The following is a 22,347-nucleotide window of genomic DNA, read 5'->3' as shown; positions in this document are numbered from 1 at the left end:
TTGCTCTGTCCACCTTCCCTATCCTGACCCAAAGGCCAGGAAGAGAAGTTACGGGGCACTTAAGGTGACGCCACCGCCTTCCTCAACCAGCCGGTGGCTGATAGGAACAGTTCCGCTCAGGGAAGGTTGAGCGTCTCAGCGGTCAACGCTGGGTGACCTTGGGATGGACTTTCAACCCTACCTGATCGCTTGACCTTTCTAACCGAAGAGAACTCATGGTTAAAAATGCAAACACTCCCAAGTACACGTGTATTGGGGTGGAGGGGATTGTATCCCTAATGACCTACAGTCTACAACTTCGCTAAGCCCCCCTACTCCCACTGGAGCAAATATACCACGGTGTATGCCAAAGATTAAAGCAATAGCTAACATTTATTGAGCGCTTACCGTGACAGGCACAGTAAAATATATTTTAAGCACCTCAAATATGTTAATGTGCACAAGAGCCCTGTGAGATAGAACCTATTAACACTGTCATTTTATAGGATATACAGAGACAGATGAGGAGCCTGGCTCGGATGGCAAGCAGTCCAGTATTCGGCCAGGGGATGTGTTCTGAAAACTGCCTTCACTGTGTCCTCCCTTGTCTCTTCTTAGGTTGTTGGTTCTATTCAAAGCAGAAGTCACTGCTGACCATTAAGGATATTCCATCAAAACACTGAATACTGCCTCACTTCTGCATTCTTTATATAGCTATCCTTTCAAAGAGAAAACATCTCTGCTGGAATCCCACCACTGCAACCAATGGAATAAGCCGTGAATGTGGCTGGTGTATTCACTCAGCAAGCATGCCTGTGTTTGGCCCCAAGGGCAAAGAGTAAAACAAAACCAGCCCTTGCTTAATTTAGGAATCTCAAGAGAAAACTTAACTGCAACAGGTGGTGGAAAGAGGATTGGGCTCAGAGCCAAGGGCTGTGGGAGACCCCTTGGTCATTTTTTTATGGATTCCAGAATGAAAGCAAACAAGGATCAGAAAGGAATTACTCATTTTCTCTCTGCCCTAGTCCCTGTACAACACTTTGATTTGAAAAGACAACTCAGGGGGTGGCTCAAAAAAATACCAACTACAAAAGTTAAAATCTCACTAAGCTTCTGCTATTGCCCACTTGAAATCTGATTAGAAATTTGATTAAGTGGTAGAAAATCCACAAGGTTCGATCCACCCCCACTGCAGAGAGGTAGTAACCGTCCCACCATTTGTCTTCTGCCCACCAAGTATTATCAACGTGTAGACACAAAGCTCTAAGCACATGATTTTACTGAACTATTGACTCAACCTTTTAAATGGCAGCCAAATGCTGCTCCAAGGGAACTCTCACCTTCAGTACTCACAGACAACTTGTGAGAACAGTGCACTGTAAAGCCAGAGTGACTTTACTGTTCGAAACCAGGTAAGGAACAGGCACTTGCACAGACCGCAGTGTGGCCAGCTCTCAGTGTAGCCTTCTGCTCCCAGTTCTCTACACACTGAGTAACTACTGACCAGGCAACCCGGGCTGAAATTCTGCCAAGTTCTGCCTTCACTCTTCTAGTTCAATCTGAACCTCTGAATTTAAGGTGCTTTGTATTATCAGGGAGCATTATAAATAATAGCAGTTAAAAATCTCACAAGGAAATACGATGCTAGTCAGTATTTAAAGGTATCGCAGCAAATTTATTCTTTCAGAACCAAAGAGTGGAACTTGCTTTTCTCAGCTGTCAACTCTGATGAAGGGAAGAATTTTTGTCTTCAACAGCCTGTATCTCTCTCCTCATTTGCTCTTCATCCTCTCTAACATCATCACTGGTCAAGTACCAAGACCACAGGTGGCTAATTAAAATACTGCCACACATAAGTAGAAACATGTACACCAAATTTTACTATGCGTATTAATAAATATTCTTTATTTTAAATTTTGCACATTGCGCTTTAACATTACATCCAAACATTTCGCAAGTGGATGTCTACTTTGTAAAACCATATATTCAGCTCATTGTCATTTCTGTACAGAAGTATAAGTACAACATTACTTTTGCCACTAAGTTGCTTTTTAGTAAGTCTCACAGGAAGAGAAACATTTAATGAAAAGAGATGGCTTAAATCATATGGCAGGCCTGCGCAGCCACACAACTAAAGACACAAGCCTGAAGAAAGAACAAACTAATGAGGTTACCTCCACCGTCTCCCAAAACAAGAAAGAATCACATTGATTTAAGATAAAATTTTGCCGTAAGTCACTAAAATTAAAGAGTTTTTCTGAAAGAGAAGGCGCAGTAGTCATCTTGAGTGTTTCATTGAAAGACAGAGCTATTTTATTTATTTAATTTGCTCCAGCCGTTGTCAACCAGCCACTACACATGGGCCTCTTGTGGTCGTTTAAGCGGCAGTATTTATTAAATTTCTCCTTCAGATGCTGTCGGTATTGTTCTCTATTGCTGTAGAAAGACTGGTTATTAGCCATAAAGGACTGTATTTCATCTTGTGAGATAAAGATTTCCTCATCTGAAGTACATTCAGACTCATCCTGCAAATTAAAGCAGTAGTTAAGACTATGACTTAAATGAAGAATGCAAAACGCTATGCTAATAGAAGACAGCTAAAAATTAAAGAGGCTGGTTTTTAGCTTTAATTCAGTCACATAAAGCCTTTAAATAGAACGTTTACAGATAACAAAATGTCATTCTGCCTTGGAAAGTACTAAGTAAGATTAAAATGCAACTCAACTTGATTTAAAACTCGATCTGTAATTTGTCCTAGAAGCCTACAAGCAGACTACTAACACACCTTAGCCTTAAGAAGTGATTAATTAGAGATGGTTAAAAATAGCTACCAATTTTTAAATAATCTGACTTTTCTCTGGTTGGTTCTGTGTTGAAGCATTTATCGCCACAAGTTAGGTAAAATACAACCTTTTAAAAACTTATGAAATATACACTATCACCAATAAACTTTAGAACTATATGGAAAAGAAAAAAGCTAGTATTTTAAAGGATCTGTTTCCCTTGGAATCCTATGACTACAGAAAAGATGCCACCCTTTTCTTCCCTAGCCCCTCCTCCAAATTCCACACGAACTATGCCCCGGGTTGCTTGGAATCAGGTATAATTCATCTGAAGTATAAAGACTGCAAATCAGTTATAAAAGATGTCCCAAGTTCAGTTATGCTTTTATCCTACATGACATGAAGGTTATAGGAAGGAAGTAACCCAGAAAATGGGCTCTAGTTCAGATTCTATATACTTCCTGATCTGGAAGGTTGGCTACCATTCATTAGCACTCAGAAAGGCAGCTTGCTTATAATAACCCCCACCAAGGAGACAGACTCTTGGACTTGATGCTAACTCTCTTTGCCTCTCCCAACTCGTCTCTTCTACCTTTGATGTAAAGAAGAACAAGGAAATGTGCTCCACAACAATTACATAGTGGAAGAGCAAGAATGAAGTCACCAAAAAATAATAAAATACTGCTTAAAAGCCTCCTCCCATTCCCAATGTTAAACCCTCAAATACTGTCTCCTCCCACATCTATCCCATGAGCAATCAGTTATCCACAAAAAGATATCATGGCTTACTTACAAGGAGTTCAACTAAGCTCTTGGCACCTTTTCCAGAATCAGGACCAAACGATGTTTCTGTAGGTTCTGCAAACTGTGGTACATTTTTCCTATGCTCAAACCAAGGCAGTGGCTGCCCACCCTTTTCAGAGCTGCAACAGCTTTCAGGATGTGCATCTTTGGTCTTGTCACGGTGAAACACTGTGTGCATGCTATTTCCTGAGGTCTCTCGATTACCTGGATCTGTGATACAGCTTCCAAGCTTTTGGATCTGAAACCAAAACAAAAGGTATCTCTCAGGTAAAAAGGCAGGTGGTTGTTGTTTAGTTGTGAAGTCATGTCTGACTCTTTGCGACCCCATGGACTGCAGCCCGCCAGGCTCCTCTGTCCATGGGATATCCTAGACAAGAATACTGGAGTGGGCTGCCATTTCCTTCTCCAGGGGAATCTTCCTAATCCAGGGATCGAACCCGAGTCTCCTGCCTGGCAGGCAGGTTCTTTACCACTGAGCCAAGGAAGCCCCAAAAGGCAGAGCATAATAGCAATGACTATTTTTTAAAGAAAAATAAACGCCCTGAGAGTATGTTAAGATTTTACCAGGAATATAGAACAACAGCAACAGCTGGCAGTTACCAGGCATTTACTGCACAGGAAACACTATGCTTCCCAGGTGGCTCAGCGGTAAAGAATCTGCCTGCCAACACAAGAAACACAAGAGATAAGGGTTCGATCCTTCGGTCGGGAAGATCCCCTGGAGTAGAAAATGGCAACCCACTCCAGTACTCTTGCTTGGGAAATTCCATTAACAGAGGAGCCTGGTGGGCTGCAGTCCAGGGGGGTCACAAAAAGTCAGACACAACTGAGCACGCACACACAAACACGATGCTAACCCATCAATATAATCTCATTTCATCTTCACAGAATCTGATCTGACAGGGACTATTATCTCCATTTTACAGCAGGGAAAACAGATCAAGCAAACTGCTCAAGATTACAGAGCTAACAGATTAAAAACTACTGTGAAAAAATGAATTGGATTTATGTCTCACATGGACTGTTGGACAAACAACCACACATCAGACACACATGCCTATAAAAATCACAAGATGAGCAACCAACGGAACTGCATGGGTATTCATTCTAAAAAAAAAAAAAAAGCCTAGTGACTACGGTGTGTAGTGACTAAGCCACTCCAAGGAAAAGAGCAAAGGTTTAAGAATGACACTTTATGACACTTACATGTTCATCACATTTCAATATCTTGCTTTTCTTTTTCTTCTTTTTATTTTTTCCTTTGGTGGTGTTCTCTTCTGAATTTGCCCAACATTCAACACAACTATCACCATCATCCTCTTTGTCTTCACAGTGATGAACACAGGAGTCATCACCTGCAGAAATCAGTAATTTCTTGTTTATGTGCTTAACTCAGTCATGCAGCAGAAATAATTGGGAAGTTTAACTTGAACCTACCGTGTTCATCATGATTACAAATGCCCTCAGTGCAGGCGACGTCTGAACCCTCCCGGGAGCCTGTTTCACTCCCTTCCATGCTAGATGAATATCCACAATCGCTACCATTACAGTGTGGTGATAAGCCTGAGAACAAATCAAGAGAGTTACTATTAACATGCCAATAAATATATTGAGACAAAGGATAACCCAAATGGGGACTACATTAAAATTTCAAAACCGATGACTTACTGAAAGTAAAAAGTACATTAAATAATGAAAATGTGACTGGAGACTTACGGTTTTTTATTTCATTATTGTTTAACAAATCAAATACCGTACATATTCGACTAAATTATATGATATTCTTGGGTCTATAAAGCAATTCCTAACCTCTAGGTTACAGGCTCTCTAAAAGCTCTTGTATTTAAAAGAAAGAAAAAATAAACTTAAGAGTTAATATTTTTTAAACTATTTACTTACCTTTCTTTATTTTAGGGGACCCCAAAAGACTGCCACTGCTAGGACAGGTACAGGATGTATTTTCATTGGTAACAATTACTTCTACACAACTATTACCATCTTCAGTGCTGCCACAGGCTTTGCAGCTGTTTTCTATGAAGTCTGTTTCCTTTAAGGATCAATATTAAGAGATAGTAAAAATCTTTACCTCCATAATGGCTACATTTTAATTTCCTCAACATTAACTAATTAAAGATAAAAAAGAAAAAGAAAAAAGTATTCTCATGAAGATCATTAATTCATTTAAAAAACAGGAACCAACTAGAACCAACTCAAGACATTAACGGTATCAGGAAAGTCTAGGACAACTGTTCTCAACAGTGTGGTCTGCTGGCTCCAGGGGTTCCCTGGGTCAAAACCATTTTCATCCTAACACTAAGATGTGATTTGCCTTTTTTGCTGTCTTGACACTTACACTGATAGTATAAAAGCAGTGGTGGGAAAAGCTGCTGGTGCTTTAGCACAAACCAAGACAGAAGCAACCAGAGTGCGCACCAGCAGCCACTGTATTCTTCACTTGTCAAGCATTCTCATCGGAAACAGAGGTAAAAGGATATTTCACTTATAAACGTCTTTGATGCAGCACTAAAAATATTAATTTTATTAAATACCAACTCATGAAGTAGAGGTCTTTTTATTAGAGAAATGAGAAGAATGCTTAAAGCATTTTTGATGGATACCAATGAATGACTGTCTCGAGAAGAAGTACTTGTGCAATAGTTTGAGTTGCAAGCTAAACTAGCTAGAAAACCAACTTCACTTGAAAGAGAGGATAAGAGACAAACTCGTTATTCAGACTTGAATATTTAAAAGACATTTTCTCAAAAATAAATGAAGTCAGTCCAGCTCTTAAAAGGAAAAAACAGATAATATTTGTTGTCACTGATAAAATTTAAACTTTCAAACTACAATTAGAATTTTGAAAACTTGTATATACAAGCACAATGAGATTGAAGCTTAACACCTTTCTAATGGGATGAACGGTGGTTTTAACATGATTGTCTGATACTATGTAACGAAATGTCAACATCTGGGGAGATGTGCCTACCTCAGTGAACCATTATGTTTTCAAATGACCAGTGCATGATGTTACAGAATCATGCATGAATAAAATCTATTCAAAGTTCTGATGGACTTTAATTTAAAAGTAAAATCACCACAGATGCTGACTGCAGCCATGAAATTAAAAAATGCTTACTTCTTGGAAGGAAAGTTATGACCAACCTAGATAGCATATTAAAAAGCAGAGACATTACTTTGCCAACAAAAGTCCATCTAGTCAAGGCTATGGTTTTTCCAGTGGTCATGTATGGCTGTGAGAGTTGGACTGTGAAGAAAGCTGAGCACCGAAGAATTGATGACTTTGAACTGTGGTGTTGGAAAAGACTCTTGAGAGTCCCATGGACTGCAAGGAGATCCAACCAGTCCATTCTAAAGGAGATCAATCCTGGGTGTTCATTAGAAGGACTGATGCTAAAGCTGAAACTGCAATACTTTTGCCACCTCATGTGAGGAGTTGACTCACTGGAAAACACTCTGATGCTGGGAGGGATTGGGGGCGGGAGGAGAAGGGGACGACAGAGAATGAGATGGCTGGATGGCATCACCAATTCAATGGACATGAGTTTGAGTGAACTCCGGGAGTTGGTGATGGACAGGGAGGCCTGGCGTGCTGTGATTCATGGGGTCGCAAAGAGTCGGACACAACTGAGCGACTGAACTGAACTGAACTGATGAAAGGTCACTTTAAGGGGTCAGTTTCCACACTATAAAAAATCTTTACGAAATTACCACCTGTCAAGTTATAATGCCAAAGAAGAATATCCACAACTATCTGAAAAGGTTTACATTAATATATTCCTCTCCCCTTTTCCTACTATATATGAGTGAAATCAGACTTTATTCACATGCTTTGACCAAGCAACATATGCAAACAGACTGAATGCAGGAGCAGATAATGAGAATCTGATTCCTTTTAAGCCAAATATTAAAGATTTGTAAAAATATAAAATAAAGCTACCCTTCTCAAATTTTCCTAGAAAGCAGTTCTTTTTCAAAATGTTATTCATGTTAACATTTAATAGACATTATTTTTAATTAAAAGAATTAACAAATAACTTTAAATTTCTCCACTTTAATTTCTAATACAATAAATGCTGATAAGTATAATTCACATAAACAAAAGCTCTCTGGCAACCTAATTTTTAAGAATGCAAAGAGATCCTGAGACCAAAAGTTGAGAACTGCTCTAGGTCATGCATGGAGATAACTTTTCACATTTGGGCTTTGATCTAACAGAATACTAAGGTCAGGTAGTAAGATACTACTAATTACTGAACATTGCCTTTATAAAACAAATGACATTAAAGAGGTTGTTATACAGACTATAGTAAGAAAAAAAGCCAACATACAAGCCAGAGGAACCCATGTTCTGAGAAAGCACAGTGAAAATGCTGAAATCTAGAAAAAAAGCCATATATTGTCAAGTCAATACTAAGGAATACTACCTTCTCTTGGCTTACTTCCTTTTCATCTGCTGTTTGTAAGGGAGTAGAGATATCACATACACATTTGTTTTTTCGTCTATTCTTCCGTTTCTGGCGCTTCTTTTCTTGCTTGAGTTCTCTTACTCGTTCCTCTTCTGAAAATTCTTCACAAAGTTGTTCCAATCGACTAATACCCTGTACTTTTTCCACAGTCATCTATTGTAAAAACAAAGCTGAGACTGAATACTGGCTCAAACTTCCCTCTATTCTCCAGGGAAATTCACTTGTTAATTTTAAATGATATTACACACAAACTGGCATTTCATTCTGCAATTTTGTCCAGCAGTCCCCAAAAAGAATTTTAAATTTTAATACCTTAAATGATGACAGTTTTAAAATATCCGGAAATGAATGTACAACTAACTCCTATGGGAAAGGAAGACTTACACATACTCCAGTTTGAATGCAGAAATATTCTAGTTTTAAATTTCAGAATTTTAACACAGCAAAGTAAACATTCAATCTATTTCTTCATACAACGAGAACACCATTTCACCTGATTAAATGATCTAGTTTCTGAAGACACAAATACACAAAGAGAAAAGGAATAAGAAATCTTTTCGGCAAGAATGAAAACACATCTCCTCAGACTCCCCAGAACAATGTTTAAAGTCCAAGGATGGGCTTTTGAAAAAGAGTTTATAGTTCTCATACCATTCTCAAAAGGGACAGGTAACCAGTTAAAACAGTTATGACCATGCCCTAGAATATAACAGAATATTCACTAACCAAAAATTTATATTCTACATAGCATAACTGAAAAAAGACGTTACTAAATCACAAGCACAAAACCCAATACCAGCACTATAAAGAGCCTTCAGTGTGCTTCTAAAAAGCAGCTCTCATATCACGGCATTCAGATAGCATTTACTTCATATCATTGGAAAGAAGCAGGCAAACTGGGACTCATTAAATGTTTCTAATTTTGATGCTTATTTTTGGGCAGCTTTTAACTTGTCAATAGTTATGTTTCACAGCAGCTTCTCATTGAATTCTCAATTTCAGTTTTCTACTCTGAAAATGTCTAAAAATCAAGGCTAGCAGTGTGACAGGTTTAAAAAACAAAGAAGAATCCACAAACTTGTTCTAAATTCCAGTTCTCCAGCAAACTCCTCTCCTAACCCTATAGAACCATGACAGTGGATCACAGCTCTCTAAGACAAGGTGAGACCAGCGATTAACATTAAGATTCAGTCCACAGTTCACAACTTCCGTGGTGGTCCAGTGGATAAGAATCTGCCTGTGAATGCAGTGGACATGGGTTTGATCCCTGGTCTGGGAAGATTCCACATGCGGCAGGGCAGATAAGCCCAAGCACCACAACTACTGAGCCCACACTCTAGAGGCCCAGAGACCCACCTACTGAACCTGGGGGCTGCAACTACTGAAGCCCGTGCACGTAGACCCTGTGCTGTGAAAAGCCATCACAGTGAGAAGGCCACACACAATTAGCCCCCGCTCCCCACAACTGGAGAAAAAAGCCTGCATGTAGCAATGAGACCCTGTACAATCAATCAATAAATAATTTAAAAATATATATATTCCGTCTAATAACTAAGCAGTCCAGACACTGAAGCAGTCCACTGTTCTTACCTCAAAACTCTTGCGTAAAGCATCAACACCAAGATAGAAAAGCATCTGCCATGTCTGCTCTTCTGCCCGTAGTTTTTGCCAGATTCGATGCAATCTTTCATAAAGATGAATTCCCAAGCAGGTCAGAACTTCTTCTTGAGCTATATCTATTGTCTTAGCATGCCTTTCTCTTCTCCTGTAAAGGAGAATAAATCTCACATGTTTCCTACAACTCTTAAGCTGAAACAGTAAGAGATCGATAACGCCGCTCTGCAGGTTCAGGTTTTAAACATAATCTGCATATCTAGTAAACAAACTAATAACAAGACATTTATACATTCAAACTCAACATATATAAATACACAAGCACACATGTATATTACCAATGCAAAATACACATGCAGGTAGAACTTAGTCCTAATGTTGCTAAAAAAGAAGGTAATTCAGGAACTGGCCCTAAAGAGATGCTTTTTGGGGCACAGAGACATCACACATTTAAGTGTCCAGCTCATAGCAGGCACGACAGTTCACCTTCCAATTATACCAAATGCCTACTTGTTTTTTGTTCTTTTTGATGGGGAATGGAGAAAGACAATGCTAAAGTGATTCAGTCCTGGGCAAAAGCCCTCTAGGCTAGTCTTTACTAGAAATGATCACAAACTTCAGTGATAGAAGTGGTGTTTGTATTCTAAATGCCTAGCAGAAAATAGGCACTCAAATGACAGCTAATACAGAAAACAGAGGGGGAGTGGGTTTGATGTATTCTGTGAACAATTTTTCCTGACTTTTAAGACAAAGCCAGAGATAAAATTTTAGGTTCCTCTGTAATTTAATAGTAACATGCACAGTTCATGAATTACATTCAGTAAGGTATTTCTTAAACCCCTGTTGTAAAGATCTTGTTTCCTATGCAAAAACCATCATTATAAACAAAATGTAAACATGGAGATGCATGGATGGAGGGGAGGAAAAAAATCCCTTCTAATCATTTTCAAGTGAAAATGATAAGCTATAATAATGAAAGCCAAAAAAAGCCTTCCTACTTCAAGCAACAATGAGCAGACAACGGATCAACACTTTCTCCCTATTTTACTCAACTAAATGCATATTTTAAAGAAAGCAGAATCTATACAGGCACACTTTAATTTACACACACATGTACTGAGGCAGAAGGATAAAATGAAGCAAAGCGCTAGATAGCCCATTCTAGCAAATTACATACTCATACCCTCCTGCGAACTCTGGCTCAGCACGACCCAGAAGATGTGCAATGAAGTCTGTCTCACAGCAAACATGAATGTGTCGCTCATGTGGACAGCACCGCAAGCCTTCATAAAGTGCAGCACAGTAGCCCTTCTCTTTGCTGCAATCAAGTTCACCAATAAGGATATTATAGGCTCGCAGGACTTTATTTTTGCAATCAGTACAAAACCTGTTGAAAAGAAAAATTTCAAAGTTAAGAACTGGCTGTGTAATTATTCCATGGGGTATTTAACAGTGTACTAGACAATGACACTCCCCTCCCATATAGAGCATTAAAAAAAGCCTCCACACACTGAAGTCGTACACATATAAGGTAAATACACATTTAGGGATTACACAGCTATAGCTGGTTCTCCACTTGCAAATGATTTTTAAGCTAGAGAAACACATGGGCCTAAAAGAATGAAGCAGATAAATATCTGTTAGTTCATAAAATACATGCCCAGAAGATAGTAGTTGCCAAGGACTATGTATCTTCACTTCACGAGCTATCTGTGCAGGTCAGAAATAAAACAACAGAGGCTACCAACCAATGACTCTAGGATCCCTCTCCTTTCAGTCTCTGAAAACAGTTGGTATCTTCAATCAGTAAACCTTGATTCAAATGTTTACATTTTAATAAATACATCACAAGCTAAGTATTAATATGTAGGGTGGGGAGGGCAAGAAGAATGGGAAAGTGATACACATATTTTTAGTTTACTGGTAGTTTCCTAAATGTCAAATTCTTTCCTCCACAAAAAAAACTATGTTTCTCAACACACACATTAATAATATATACAACATACACGGAGAAATGCGGTTTCAACTTGTGTACATAATGTGGTAAAAGTGTAGAAGAGCATGTGAAGGAGAAGGATGACAAAATTTTCTTCTAGAAACCAAACAGCATTCAATCAGAAAAGAAAAAAGAGAGTCTGGTCTTTCCATTTTTTGAATTCCTAAAATAAGGAAGAATTCGGTCAGGTGAAAAAACCAGGCTCACAATTTTAGCAACTGGCTCTCTGAGAAGCTCAGCTGTGATGGAATGAGGAACTTTTGCTCTCTGTGGTTTAAATTCACCTGTCCAGGTGAGCTTATCTACCCCCATAGCGGTTCCCGTCAACAAGTCAACTCCACAGCTCTGCTCAAGGCTGTCCTCGCCTCAAGGCCACACGTCCATGCTGAAAAATGCGGGACAACACAGATGTCCAAAACCAAGGGCAACCTGGCTCCCTTCCTATGTTCTCTTCCATAGGTGTTGAGAAATCACCATTTACACAGTCACCCAGGATGGAACCTCAGTTAACTCCAACTCCTCCTTAGTTAATTCCAACTCCTGCTTTTAGGGGTGGAGCCAATTGGTATCAATTCTTTCTCACATTGAGGAAGGTTACTTCTTTTCAACTCCCTCTGCCCTGTTTTAAATTGCCTGCTGCTGCTGCTGCTAAGTCGCTTCAGTTGTGTCCGACTCTGTGCGACCCCACAGACGGCAGCCGACCAGGCTCCGCCGTCCCTGGGATTCTCCAGGCAAGAACACTGGAGTGGGTTGCCACTTCCTTCTCCAACGCATGAAAGTGAAAAGTGAAAGTGAAGTCGCTCAGTAAAAAACAAAACAAAAAAATGCTTCCTAACACGTTTCCCTGCTTCCACTCTTACCAGCTCTAATGCATCTCTCATACCAAAATAATTTTTTAAAACATCTCATTACCTCACTCTCAGCTTAAAAACCTCCCCACCATCTACGAATAAAGTTCAAACTCGTTAAGGCCTCTGGTGCTTTCTTCTCTTACCCAACCTCCTATTTCCAGACTTTTCCCAAGACTCACCTCTCCCTTCATGGTCCCTCTACACTACCCTGCCCCATACACACACAATATATGCAAATGGACTACTTTCGTTTTTCTTTAATTGAAGTACAGCTGACATATACGATGTTGTGTTAGTTTCTGGTGTATACCACAGTGACTCAAAGACACATACAGACACTCACACAGGTTCTTTTCCACAGTCTTTTCCATAATGGTTTATTACAGAATATTGAACATAGTTCCTGTGTACATACAGTAGGATCTTGTTGTTTATCTATTTCACATACATAGCAATGTGTGTACCTGCTAATCCCAAACTAATTTATCCCTCCCCTATTTTCTGTCCATGGGGTCGCAAAGAGTCGGACACGACTGAGCGACTTCACTCACTGGTAACCCTAAGTTTGTTTTCTATGTCTGTGAGTCCATTTCTGTTTTGTAAGTAAGTAGATTTGTATCATATTTAGGATTCTACATAAAAGTAACATCATATGGAATTTGCCTTTGTGATTTACTTCACTTAATATGATAATCTCTGGGGTTTCCCAGGTGGCTCTGTGGTGAAGAATCAAGACACAAGAGATGCAGGTTTGGTCACCAGGTCGGGAAGATCCCGTAGAGGAGGAAAATGGTAACCCACTTCAGTATTTTTGCCTAGAAAATTCCATGGACAGAGAAGCCTGGCAGGCTACAGTTCATGGAGCCAAGGAGTCAGACACAACTGATCAACTAAGCACACAATATGATAATCTCGAGGTCTATCCATGTTGCCACAAATGGCATTATTTCGCTCTTCTTTCTGGCTGAGTGGTATTCTGCTGTGTGAATGCATGGGCACACACACCATCTTCTTAATCCATTCATCTGTCAATGAACATTTAGGTCGCTTCCATGTACAATGGACTACTTTGTACATAACTGATGCGTCCCTACTACAAAGTCTTTTTTTCCTTCTGTCTCCTCCCCACTCCCCTCCACATCCTTCTCCATTTGCCTAAATCATACCCATCCTTAAAAAAGCCTCTTGCAATTTCCATAACTAGAATTCAACCTCCCTGTACTCCTACTGTCTCTGACTTACACTTATCATTGTAGCATTTACCCTTACAGTGTCATGCATTTATTGTTATGCACATCTTTTTGACCCAATAGCAGATAACTCTGTTTCTTGAAATGAATATTTGTTAAAACAGAAGCTCTAAGCCCACTTTGTAAACAGAAGCAATCATGTTGGCAAGTAAAGTTAAATCACTGTTTCACTAACAGTTAAAAAAGAGACACAGAAATATACAAAAATTAACTCAAAATGTGTTAAAGACCTAAATATTAAGACCTTAAACTGTAAAACTGTTGGAGAACATGTAACAATGGAATAGGTGATGAGACTTCTTGCATATGGAATCAAAAGCACAAGGAAAAAAAGAAAAAACAGACAAATGAGACTGCATCAAACCTAAAAACTAATGTGCAGTAAAGGAAACAAGAGAGTGAAGGACAACCTGTGGAACAGAGAAAGTATTTACAAACCATACACTGGATGAGGGGTTAATGTCCAGAATAAAGAACTCTCACAATTCAATAACAGACAAAAAGAGTATGATTAAAAAATGGACAAAGGACATGAACAGACACCTCAAAGAAGATAGGCGAGTAAGTACGTGATAAAATGCTCAACATCACTAACCATCAGGGAAATGCTAATCAAAACCACACAAAATCACCTCAAGCCCACTGTATGGCCACTACCAAAAATTAGAAAAGAGAGACTTCCCTGGTGGCTCAGCAGCGAAGACTCTGCACACCCAATGCAGGGGGTCCGGGTTCAATCCCTAGTCTGGGAACTAGATTTCACATGCCACAACTAAGAGTTCACAGGCTCCAACTAAAGAGCCCTAATGCCGCACTGAAGACTGAAGATCCCAAGTGCATCAACTAAGAACCGGCACAACCGAATAAAATATATATAAAATTAGACAATAACAAGTGTTGGCAAGGATCTGGAGAAATTGGAACCCTTCCTTGCACACTGTTGACAAGATTATAAAGTGGCTGCCAGCAGGGCAAATAGTATAACATTTCCTTAAAAAATTAAGAATAGAATTACCATATAATCCAGCAATCCCAATTATTACCATATAATCCAGCAATTCTGGGAACATATACAAAAGAATTAAAAACAGGATCTCAAAGAGCTTTTGGCACACACCCATGTTCACTACAGCATTATTCACAAAAGCCAAGATGTGGGAACAACCTAAATGTCCACTGATAGATGGACACAGTATATACATACAATGGGACATTATTCATCCTTAAAAAGAGATAATTCTGTCATATGTTAAAACATGAGGACATTATGCTAAGTGAAATAAGATAAACACAAAAGACAAATATGGCATGATTCCACCTATATGAGTTATGAAGTAACTGAACTCAAACAGAAAACAGAATGGTGGCTGGCAGGAGGTGCAGGGAGGGGTAAACGAGGAGTTTTTATTCAATGGGTGGGTTTAGCTTCAGTGCTCAACAAATAGTTAACAGTAAATAGTTAACAGTACTGTACTATACACTTAAAAACTGTTAAGAGAGTAAATGCATGCTATGTATTTTTTTTCATCTAAATTTAATAAATGGTACAAAGCACAATGCCATAAACATTAACAGTTAAAATATCACCAAATGAAAAACTATAGAATACACAGTTGCAAAAAGCTACATTATTTTACAACTGCCTCAAGCTGCAAAAAGAAAAAAAAAACCCAATGCCTTACCTAAGTTATCCCTCTCTCAAAATAATGCCATTTATATTATAAACCACGAGCTCCCCATCAAAAGACGGGAACTGCTTTTGTTAATTCATATTTTATATATATATATATATATATGACTGTATCACTTTGCTATACACCTGAAACAAACACAACACTATAAATAAAATATAGTACAATATGAAATAAAAATAAGTAACAGATCTTTGGGGCTTTACACTGAGTTAGAGTTCCTATCAGAGGGATAACAGCACCACAGCCGCACTGGATCCTCATGAAGGAGGCACACAAATGACTGGGTTACAAGAAATGCATGCTATGTATTTTTTTTTTTTATTGGAGGCTAATTATTTTACAATATTATATTGGTTGGTTTTGCCATATATTGACATGAATCCTCCCCGGGTGTACATGAGTTCCCCCTCCTGAACCCCCCTCTCACCTCCCTCCTCCCTTTATCCTCCCTCTGGGTCATCCCCACACACCAGCCCCGAGCATCCTGTAACATGCATCGACCCTGAACTGGTGATTCGTTTCACATATGACAACATACATGTTTCAATGCCATTCTCCCAAATCATCCCACCCTCCCCCTCTCCCACAGAGTCCCAAAGACTGTTCTATACATCTGTGTCTCTTTTGCTGTCTCATATACAGGGTTATCATTTGCATCTTTCTAAATTCCATATATATGCATTAGTATACTGTATTGGTGTTTTTCTTTCTGGCAAATTCATATATATATATATATATATATGACTATCAATTTGCTATAAACCTGAAACAAACACAACACTATAGATAAAATATAATACAATATGAAATAAAAATAAGTAACAGATCTTTGGGGCTTTACACTGAGTTAGAGTTCCTATCAGAGGGATAACAGCACCACAGCCGCCCTGGATCCTCATAAAGGAGGCACACGAATGACTGGGTTACAAGAAATGCATGCTATATAATTTTTATCACAATTTTTAAAAAGTCTTCCCCGTGGTGGGAGAAATGGTCTTAGACACAGAAATAAAAATACTCCACATTTTGAGGCCATAAATGGTAAGTCTACATTTTTTAAAGTAAATAAATGGTTAAATATCATACAGTACCAATAATAAAACTTGAAATATTTTCCCTATATCTTACTGCTTAAAATTGTCAGTTTAATATGTTTGACTGTACATGATCGTTAAGTAGCATAAACATAAGCAAACAGTCATTTAAATTTTATATGGAAGCTGTAAGAATGAAAGTGATTTTTCCTGTTTTCAAAAGTAACCTTGCACACAAATTAAAAAAAAAAACAGTTTAAGAGGTTTCAGAGTTTCTAACACCTAATTTCTAATAATGCACTATTATAATACTTAATTGGCTAAATAGTGTTATAAAATCTTTATTATACACTGCTCAGAAAAATCTATTAAATAAAATATATACGCCAAGAACATCCACTATTCAGACCTTTAGAAATCATTTTCAACTGACTGTACCTCAAAAACTCAAACTGTACCTAAAATAAGAACTAGATACATAGGAATAACAAGAACTTGCGAATCTGGCATACACATATTCACTGGTGTGCTCACTATGTGCCAGATACTGTTCTAAGTAAGTCTTACTATGTATCATCAATCCTAACAAATTTAATCTTATAATAAGTTCTATAGGACTACGACTATTATTTTTTCTAAAAAAAGAAAAACACGGAAACACAGAAAAGTAATCTGTACAAAGTTATAATCAGAAGAACCCAGATTCACTGCAATTTTCCTTAACTGCTTCTAATCGAACTTCTTCCCCTGCATCCTTAATATATTTATAAAACGAACTCCACCTTTCCTATAAAATACTGCCCCCCAAACACAGGAAATATCTACAACCAGTATTTGAGTGAGTAAAGTCGGTCAGTCATGTCCAACTCTTTGTGACCCCATGGACTGTAGCCCACCAGGCTCCTCGGTCCATGGGATTCTCCAGGCAAGAATACTGAAGTGGGTTGCCATTTCCTTCTCCAGGGGATCTTCCCGACCCAGGGATCGAACCCGGGTCTCCTGCATTGTAGGCAGATGCCTCACCATCTGAGCTACCAAAATGTTAGCTCTAATAACTAGTAATTTATCACCCAAAAAAGCTCTTCTGGATGGACCAATCCATACTGAATATAAGGATCAATTCATATTGAAAAAGAAAGGTATCTATGACGGACCTATACATTCATATGTTTTACGTTTACAAAGTCCCCTTCCCAAACTCCAAATAACTGACATTCTCTATTCTTTTGGGTACAATCAACCAAAAAGGCAAAAAAGAACAAAGCTTGTAACTGAAAAAAGAAAAACACTTAATAAACCTAGTACACAGATTAAGTCATTAGCTCACATATGAACACCAACCTTGATAATGCCAGTTTTTATAATTTACGTATGTTTTCTAGAAGCATCCCCAAAGTAATTGTGTATATCTGTCCCAAAGTCAAAGAACACATAACCACAAACCCAACATGCGACAAATTTGTATTAAAACAGTACAACTCCCAAGAACACCACCTCTAGATGACTCCTTTACCAGCTTCCTTTCCTACTGCACTCTTCCTCCCTACAAACTTGCAAATGTTAACGACACTTAAAAAATTCTTTGTAAAGTAGTATTCTAAAAAGAAAAATCTGAAGTTACTTTTATAATACACGAAGCATATGAATTTCAACTCTATTTTTAGCTCCTGACAAAGAAAAACTAATTGAAAATATTACTAAGTAAAAGCTGCTATTTTAACTTTAATTTTGAAAATGACATCATGAAACATTTCCATCAAAAACAAGGAATACAAGAATTTCCACAGTGATTAAGTACACTTTATTCGATTCACAGTTACTCTGTGTTCCTTGAAAGGCTGGCCTGGAACCAACAGGTAAAACACAAGAAAGCCAACACTGAGCATCATGCCATAAAGGAACTTCCTGCCCTAACACTAAGCTCTGTCTGGCGTCAAGTATTAAAGGGAAGGCTAGAGTACTATCGCAGGAAGAAGGTGACTGACACCTAAAGCATCTTCCCACTACATCATCGTTACCTTTGGACTTACCTGTGTTTTCGCAGATACGTTTCTAGTGTTTCTAAAAGACAACTAGAGTCAATTAAAACTACTTCATCCCTGCATTCTTGGGACATTAGTTCCCATACGTCCATCCAACAACCTCTGTAGAAAGAAACAAATCTTCGTGAGCTGGAGGAATATATAACGGAAAAACATTTTAAAAAGCGGAGTAAAGGAGTGCTTGATTTTACCTGGCTGTTCCCTGGAAAGGTCCATAATGGAAAATGATCCTACACTTGCTGTCCTTCCTGCGGTCTTCACTACTCCTCTTATCTGTACTTAACTTCTCTGAACTGACACTGCTACTGCTCCCTTCACTGTAGCACAGTACAGTACAAAGCTTAGTGACACTGAGGGAATCTGAAGGAATAATTTCTACAATCCAAATTAAGATCATGAACTCTTTAATACAGTAAGATATATTAGTAGGGTAAGTCTGCAAATTTGTATATAATTACATATTTACTTTAACCATATTAAAATGTTATTTATACAGAAGCTCATATCTTTACACAAAAACGTGTGCTCAACTATTACGTTTACTTGATAATAATTTAACATTTACATTTATCAAGATAGTAACTGGTTAATATAGTAAGCATTTTATGAGCATATCTACTTGGAATGTTAAAGTCAAAAGGGCTGAAAAAATTATAAAATATTTTCACTTCTACACACGATCAACTTTCCACAAATTGAAAATTCTAATAAGTGTTGATCTACTTAATGTGATTTTATAGCTAGCCCATGGCAATAAAATTCTTATCTACCTTCACATTTACAAGTAGTTGGGAAAGTCACAGATGAATCTAATTATAGTAAATAAAATTTTACATTTTTGAAAATAAAGATAGCATACTAAGATGAACACTTTACACAGCCTAAATTAGTAGTACTACACAAATAATTTTTTAAAAACTTACTAAAAACTTCCCAGACTCTCCCTCCCCCACAGGTTTCAATGTGGTGCTGATCACGCATTTTGCTTTGTTGCAGATGTGCATTCCAAGAGAAATGTGTTTCTATTTTTCATTCAATGATAGTCTTCTTGATTTTTCATGATTCTGAACAACTGGCTCCTGCCTGTTCTGCAGGTCTCACTAGTCCTAGAAATTCATTACCTGGGATGCTTGAGATGGAAACACTTCTGAATCTTTACTTAACCTACTCTCTATAGCTAAATAGGTATTTCTCAACCCCCTGTCCACCATATAAGATCACACATACAATTCAGCTCCCTAGGCCCATCTCACAAGGGCTCAAGAAAGGGTGAACGGTCCTTGTTTTTGAAGCAAACACCTCAACTCCTGCTCTGCCTTGCATGTTACATCCTCCTACTCTCATCTCCCAAATTTCCCATTTTCTAATTATGCTTGAGTGATCCACATAACTCTCAAATTCTCAGTATTTGATGAAAAGGGCTGGGGAATGACTATAATACCATCAGAATGTGAAAGCATTATTCTAAAACAACTTGAAAATTCTATAACTCAAATCAAGATTTTATCCGTAATCTCTCCAAACCAAATGTCTTTATACCACTTCTTCCTATCAATATCAAGCTTTCTGAAAAAGGAAGTCTTTTCACTTCTTTGTTCTACTTCCATACTTTCCACTGACAGCTTAATCCATTAAAACCCTGCAATGCATGCACTTTTCTACACATTCTGATCTGGATTCTGATCCAGTCAACCACAGATCTGCTCATCAGGATCACCAATAATCTTGGTGTTGCTATATCCAATGGACTCTGAGGTCCTTGATAACTCAGCAACCTTCAACACAGCTGTCCAAGTCCCTGCCCCCAAAACACTTTTCCCGTGGTTTCCTCCTGCCTCTCGGGCCACTCAAGTTTCTTTAGACTTATTCTTTCCTACCATTAAACTGAAGTCCTCAGCATTCCTTTCTGTTACCCTACTCTTTCTGTAGGTGGCTGAATTGCACAGGTCAACTTACACGTGGATTTTTTTCAACAGTAAATACCACAGCACTACACAATCTGCAGTTACTGAATATGAGGACACTAAGAAACCATGTATAATATATGAAATTGCCAATGAGAAGTTACACTCAAATTTTCCACTGTGTGGAGGGTCTCTGCTCCTAATCCCTGTGCTGTTCAAGAGTCAGCGGTACATCACTCATTAGCCACAGGCCTACAACCTGGGCCAAGACCTTTCTTTCAGACCACACACTTACTGCCAGACAATAACTTGGGTTTGCTTGAATGGGTATGAGAATACTCCAAAAAAGACTGAACTTAATTGTTACTATTGGTTAGGCTAAAACCTAATTAACTGTATCATACCTTCCCCTGAAGAAAATGAAAGGGGGGAACAACAGTGGAAAAATACAAGTCACAGTAGCACAGAATGGCGGTGACCATCCAAAGTGGAGGAGGAGAAGTCTTGACTAAGAAGACTCTACTCTCTGACCAGCTATCCACATGGCATGGGGAATAACTGAAACTACCTTAGGAGGTGTTGCTTAAGATCAACTAACTCCACTCACACTCATTGCATAATTCGGCAAACAACCTTCCAAAACATCTGGCTTCCTATGTGGTGGGGCTAGAGCTGAAGTTGGATGTGAAATCTGCGGAGGTTTGTTTTTTATTTCTAAGCTGAAACACAAGCAGACAAGGCTATATGTCAATTTAATGAAAGTAGATAATCGATGAAGAAAAGTCAAGGAGAACGAGAGCAGTGGAATCCAGAGCAAAAGTGGAAGGACTGGTCTCTGTAGGAAAGTAGCAATGAGCACGGATGTTTACGATGTGGGGTAGCTCTTGCTTTTCAGTTCCTCAGTGACAAACATTCATAGTCAAGAAACAGAAGGCAGTCTTTATATTGTATCAGACTATGTGGTTTTAGTCAACAGGTTATTCAGAAAACTGTCTAATGAAAATCAGACTAAATTCTGCACTCAGTCAGGAATTCTTTAAAGATACTGGTAAATCAGGTAGTGAAATAATTATCCTTAGATAACCATTTGAGGTTGTACAGAGCTTTCCTGCATTTAAAGTTCTCACATTTAGAAATCATGTGTGATTCTTAAGTAAATCTTGATTCTAACACATCAGTGTAAGAAGATACTTTCAGAGAGTCAGTGAAACATGACTATGAACTGGGTATTAGATTACTGTAGTTAAGCTTTTGTTAGGTGTTATGATGGCACTGTCATGAAAGAAAATGTCACTGTATTTAGAGATGAATATAGTAGTAAAATAACATGATGTCTGGAACTTGCTTTAAAATACTTCAGCAAAGGATAAGGTGAACAAATGAAATAAATGTGGCAAATCCTGATAACAACTGAGTGTGGGTAAAGGTATTTGGGGGTCACAGGGTCCTTGTACAGTCTCTCTACTTTTCTGTGTTTGACAGTCTTCATGATTAAAGTTTCAAAAAATTTTTTGTTCCTGAGTATGGGGGGGAAAAGATTATTAACATACCACCACCTTGTCAGCCAGATTTTTTTACCAGGGAGGAAAATGTCAACAACAATAATGAGATGTTCAAAAAACTAACTTCTAAGATTAATTCAGGAGCACAGTTTTATATCATCCCATTCTCCCCAAAAGTTACTTCTTAGAAACTCCCTTCAAATTCCATGATTTCTCCTTACCACCCACCCCCAATCCCAAGCAATTGTGAAGGGGAAACGTGACACTGAGCTGGGAGAAGGGGGCAGTCTTGGGCACTGTAGCACCTAACCAAGAAGAAAACTGCAAATTAGTTACATAAATTCACATTGCTTTAACTAACTCAAGGGATATTTTGTAAATCCTTGATAAATTATTAGGGAGACCTA

The 22,347-nt window shown here is 38.3% G+C and overlaps 1 protein-coding gene across 6 annotated transcripts in view; it reads right to left on the bottom strand.

Moving 5' to 3' along the window:
• Nucleotides 1-1,855: 1,855 nt before the first annotated feature.
• The window catches only part of GGNBP2 (gametogenetin binding protein 2), a 34,703-nt gene continuing 14,211 nt past the window's right edge, over nt 1,856-22,347 (bottom strand). For 2 of the 6 annotated variants that reach the window (XM_088828652.1, XM_055400401.2), the window contains 9 exons: nt 18,523-18,636; nt 10,845-11,054; nt 9,644-9,818; nt 8,012-8,206; nt 5,466-5,613; nt 5,004-5,129; nt 4,773-4,921; nt 3,556-3,804; nt 1,856-2,504 (listed from right to left, as the gene is read on the bottom strand). In XM_088828652.1, the coding sequence (XP_088684778.1) occupies nt 2,301-2,504; nt 3,556-3,804; nt 4,773-4,921; nt 5,004-5,129; nt 5,466-5,613; nt 8,012-8,206; nt 9,644-9,818; nt 10,845-11,054; nt 18,523-18,636 (1,570 nt within the window). In that variant the 3' untranslated portion in view covers nt 1,856-2,300. Of the gene's footprint in view, nt 2,505-3,555; nt 3,805-4,772; nt 4,922-5,003; nt 5,130-5,465; nt 5,614-8,011; nt 8,207-9,643; nt 9,819-10,844; nt 11,055-18,522; nt 18,637-18,725; nt 18,852-22,347 lie in introns of all 6 variants that reach the window. The other 4 variants (XM_055400368.2, XM_088828650.1, XM_088828651.1 and 1 more) reach the window with 4 other exon arrangements.

This window comes from Moschus berezovskii, chromosome 20 (assembly GCF_049115385.1).
Source record: "Moschus berezovskii isolate FMDL1 chromosome 20, NW_MosBer_1.0, whole genome shotgun sequence".
NCBI classification, from domain to species: Eukaryota; Metazoa; Chordata; class Mammalia; order Artiodactyla; family Moschidae; genus Moschus; species Moschus berezovskii.
This window is presented reverse-complemented; position numbering and strand designations above follow the sequence as displayed.